Source organism: Belonocnema kinseyi, chromosome 10 (genome assembly GCF_010883055.1).
Source record: "Belonocnema kinseyi isolate 2016_QV_RU_SX_M_011 chromosome 10, B_treatae_v1, whole genome shotgun sequence".
Classification (NCBI taxonomy): Eukaryota; Metazoa; Arthropoda; class Insecta; order Hymenoptera; family Cynipidae; genus Belonocnema; species Belonocnema kinseyi.
This window is the reverse complement of record NC_046666.1, coordinates 1,211,716-1,216,711: the sequence shown is the minus strand read 5'-3', so window position 1 is coordinate 1,216,711 and position 4,996 is coordinate 1,211,716. Positions and strand designations below refer to the sequence as shown.

Here is a 4,996-nt window from a genome sequence, read left to right as displayed (position 1 = left end):
ATTTCCATTCCTCAAATCCTCACCTACTCACCCTTACTCCACCTACTTTCCCTCCCAATACTTCATTTTTCTCTTCCCATTCCCTCCCCCATTTCTTCCACCACTGCTTCTCCCACTTCTTACTTCTCCAGATAACATTCTCCTTTCCTTAATTACCTCTTGGAGCCATCATTTTTTCTCCCCTACTCGAACTCACTACTCTACGAACCCTCCCCTCATTGCCACTCGCTTCCGTCGCCCCCTTACTTCTCCTTCTTTCCTCCCCTCACCTGGTCCACCTTCTAATTTTCCCTTATTCCCATAATTTCCCTTTGCCATCCCTCATTTCGCTTCTTCCTCTCTCCTTACTTGCCACCACTTCCTCTACTTCTCCTCCCCTAATTTCCTCTACTTCTCATTTCTAATTTCCTCCTACTTCCGCTCCCATAATTTTTCCACTTTTTCCTCTTCCCCTACCCTTATCCTGCTACTGTTCCTTCTCCCCACCCTACTCCCTCCATCATGTCCCCTCATCCCCTGCTTCCCCTCCTCGCACTTACACTCACTTTACCTACTTCCCCCATTTACCTTCTCATAATTCCCCCTTATTCCCCCTAAGTGAAAAAAATTAGAATGGGGGTACGTACATCCAACCGAAACTTTAAGGTCTAATAGAGTGTTGCAAATATTATACATGTTTTATATTAGTGATTTTCATTGGAAAATAGTAATTTTCAAAAAGAATTTTAATAAAAAATCATAAAGTTTCAAAAATTACTTAAAATTTGAAAAATGTTAAGGTTGTGTTAGTGTTTTTACTGGAAATTAGCTTTTTTAAGTAGAACTCATCATCAATTTTTTGTTGTGTTATTATTTTGCATCGGAATTTGGTCTTTTTTTTATCACAAACGATTATATTTAAGATATTAACCATTTTTAAACAAATTGAGTTTCTCGATTTTGTTAGTGTTCTTTACCGTTAATTGTTTTTTATTACACGATTTTAAAAGGTTTATAATTGCTTCCACAATTTTAGGTTATGTTAGTGGTTTTCGCTACAAATTGGTATTTCAAAACAAAAATAATTGAGATATGAACAATAATTATGTAGAATAATTTAATAATTTTGGATTATTATAATTTTTTTAATTAGAAATTTATATTTTTAACAAAAAAAAATAGGTTTTATAAAACATTGACACTTTTTTACAATTTTAGGTTATGTTAGTGCTTTGCACCAAAAATTGGTATTTTGAATTTGAAATTCCTTTAATTTACACTATATTTATATTCGTTGAACATTTTTGTATTATATGTTTGTTTTTTGGTCGTAAATTAGTACTTTTCATTTTTTTAAAATTACATTTCAAAGAAAATGATCATGTTTGAACGATTTTAAGTTATATAACTATTTTACACTGGAATTTGATTTTTTTATTACAAGCTGATATATTTCAAACAGTTTTAGGTTACGTTTACGGTTTACACAAAAATTGGTATTTTAATACAAAAATCCTTATAATACCAACAATATTTCTAATAATTTAACAATTTTGGATTATGTAAGTGTCTTTTATCTAAAATTCATATTTTTATTTAAAAAATTAGATTTTATAAAAACATTTACACTTTTTCTCAATTTAAGGTTATGTTAGCGTCTTACACCAAAAATTTGTATTTTAAAGCTAATATCCAATTTAAACAATATTTATGTTCTTTTAAAAAATGTAGATCATTTTAGTTTTTTTGTTTATTATTTTTTATTGTATATTATATATATTATTTTATTATTATTATTTTGGTTTATTATTTTAGGTTATGTGTGTTTTGCACTAAAAGTTGATATTTTAAAACAAAAATAATCATTATAATTTGAACAACATTAGGAATCTTTAAACGATTTTGGATTATGTTATTGTTTGTCGTTGGAAATTGATACCTTTATTAAAAAAAAAAGTAATATGCACAAATTTGAACAATTTTAGGTTATGTTATTATTAAACACAAAAATTTGGTATTTTATAATAAAAGTTATCATAGTTTGAACAATATTTGCAATTAAACCAAAAAATCATTGACAACAAGATTTAAAATTTGTTAGAAATTTTGTCTTGTGTTAGTATTTTTCGTGTGAAATTGTTGGTATTTTTAATAAAAAATTTTTAGATGATTTTAAGAATGATTTTAAGAATAAAAATATTATAACTGATGTCATTTCAAATAAAAACATTATTTTTTATGAAAAATGTTAAAATTCAGAAAAAAACATTAATTTCAACAATATTTTTTACAATTGAATTTTTTCTGATCGACCCTTCTTACCAAGTTTTTAAAAATGGATGCATTTTAATAAATAAGGGCTTATTTTTTCCGGGAAAACATTCTCCACAACTCCACTGTTTCTAATTTTTTAAATGACTAAAGAATCTTCAAATATAATTATTTGTTTATAAAATGTTTTTTTACAACAAAATTTTTCTAACGATTTCTGCTATAGAAAAATTTATTTTCAAAATTTGAAATAGTAGAATTGTAGAGAATGTTTTCCCGGAAAAAATAAGATGTCAATTATTGAAATACAATCATTTTTCAAAATTTGTAAGAAGCGACGATCAGAAAAAATTCTATTGCAAAAAGAATGGTTAAAATTAATTTTTTTTGTTGCTGTTGTGAATTTTAACATTTTTTATAAAAATAATGTTTTTTATTTGAAATTACATCAGTTATATTATTTAAATTCTTAAAATCATACAAAAGCTATTTTTTCGGAAATCTGACTTTTGGCACAACTACCTTAATACTATTTTTTTATTTTATTTAAAAATTTTCTTGGCAAAAAATGTAATAATTTTTTTAAGTAACCATAGATTTGAATAAATATAATTTTATTAATTTATTTATAGGTGCACGATTATGAGAATTAGGAAAAATCATGAGGTGATTATTGGATTGGAAGAGTTATTATTAGATAGTGTTTTGAGATTAGAGGAAGCCGTAAAAGAAGAAAAAGATTATTTAAAACAACAAGGTTTCGTAAACGACATTTAATTTTTTATTTTTTTAACAAGTTTATTATTAGTTTTTTTATTACAGAATATTATTACAAGCAATTCTCAGAGTTGTCACAGAATAAGAGAAGAACTGGAAATCTTAAAAGAACTGTTAGTCAAAATTGATTGATTTATCTTTTAAATTATTTTCTTCGCATAATTGATCAATTTAACTTGCAGACAGTACACACATTAATCGGAAATGACTCTTCACTCTCATTAACTCAAAAAGAAAAAATTGAAGAATTAATTTTTTACACAATTTCCTTGATTCAGAAGATTTTACCGAAACAGGATTCCAAAATTCGAAGCGAAAGCTCCTGTCAAAGGTATGAGAGCACAATTTTTTGTATATTTAAAAGGGTGTTCCAAACAAATCTTTGGTGAATTTTCGTTTATTTATCCTTCAGTTTAGTTAGAATAAAAAAAATATAAAATATTATGTTAAGTTTAAAAAATAATATGCAACTTGGTAAGTGCATTAAACTTATTTGAAAAAATACAACATGTAGAAAAAACTTCGTTGTGAAAAAAGATTAATTATTTTCCTACTTAGGATATAATAGAATATTAAATATTTTGGGAAAATAGAAAAGAGAGTGGAAAGCTATAAAATGCGTGGGCAAATATGAAAAAAAGTGAGAAAATAATAAGAGGCGTCCGAAAATATGCAAAAGCGTGGAAAAATAAAAAGAAGTGTGGTAAAATATGTAAAAAGCGTGGGAAAATAGAGAAAGAGGTTAGAAAATATGTAAAAAGTGTAGAAAAATAAAAAATAGTATGGGAAAATATTAACAAGCGTAAAAAAAATTATAAGGAACGTCCGAAAATAAGCAATAGCATGGGAAAATATTAAAAAGCGTGAGAAAATAAAAATAGGGGTTCGAAAATTCGAGCAATAGCGTGCGAAAATAGAAGGAAGGGGCGTCAAAAAACATGTATTAAGCGTGACAAAATATGAAAAAACATGGGGAAAAGGAAAAGAGGTTAGAAAACATGAAAAAAGTGTAGAAAAATATGAAATAGCATGGGAAACTATTTAAAAGCGTGAGAAAAAAAAGGTGAGTTCGAAAATGTGCAATAGCGTGGGAAAATAGCAGGAAAGGGTTTGGGAAAATATGATTTAGCGTGAGAAAATAGAAACAAGTGTGAAAAAATATATAAAAAGCGTAACAGAGCATGAAAAAGCGTGGCAAAATTGTGAAAAAGGTTAGAAAATATGAAAAAAGTGTAGAAAAATATGAAGTAGCATGGTAAAATATTAACAAGCGTGAGAAAATAAGAAGGAACGTCCGAAAATAAGCAATAGCACGGGAAAATAGTGAAAAGCCTGGCAAAACATGAAAAAGCGTGGGAAAATAGGGCAGAGGTTAGAAAATATGCAAAAAAGTGTGGGAAAATATGAAATAGCATGGGAAAATATTAGCAAGCGTGTGCAAATAAAAAACAACGTCCGAAAATAAGCAATAGCATAGGGAAATATAAAAAAGCGTGAGAAAATATAAATGGGAGTTCGAAAATATGCAATAAAGTAGAAAAATATGTAAAAAGTGTGGCAAAACCTGAAAAAGCGTGGGAAAATAGGGAAGAGGTTAGGAAATATGCAAAAAGTGTGGGAAAATATGAAATAGCATGGGAAATTATTAGCAAGCGTGTGCAAATAAGAAACAACGTCCGAAAATAAGCAATAGCATAGGGAAATATAAAAAAGCGTGAGAAAATAAAAATGGGAGTTCGAAAATGTGCAATAGCGTGAGGAAATAGAAAGAAATGTGGGAAAATATGTAAAAAGAGTGGCAAAGCATGAAAAAGCGTGGTAAAGGAGAAAAGAGGAAAAGAGGTTGGAAAATATGAAAAAAGTGTAAAAAAAAATAAAATAGCATGAGAAAATATTAACAAGAGTGAGAAAATAAGAAGGAACATCCAAAAATAAGCAATAGCACGGGAAAATATTAAAAAGCGTGAGA

The 4,996-nt window shown here is 27.7% G+C and overlaps 1 protein-coding gene across 3 annotated transcripts in view; it reads left to right on the top strand.

The window, feature by feature from the left end:
• The window catches only part of LOC117181565, an 18,894-nt gene that overhangs the window by 4,810 nt on the left and 9,088 nt on the right, over positions 1-4,996 (top strand). For all 3 annotated transcript variants that reach the window (XM_033374392.1, XM_033374391.1, XM_033374393.1), the window contains exons 4-6: positions 2,883-3,007; positions 3,073-3,140; positions 3,210-3,358. In XM_033374392.1, coding sequence (XP_033230283.1) covers positions 2,883-3,007; positions 3,073-3,140; positions 3,210-3,358 — 342 coding nt within the window. The remainder of the gene's footprint in view (positions 1-2,882; positions 3,008-3,072; positions 3,141-3,209; positions 3,359-4,996) is intronic.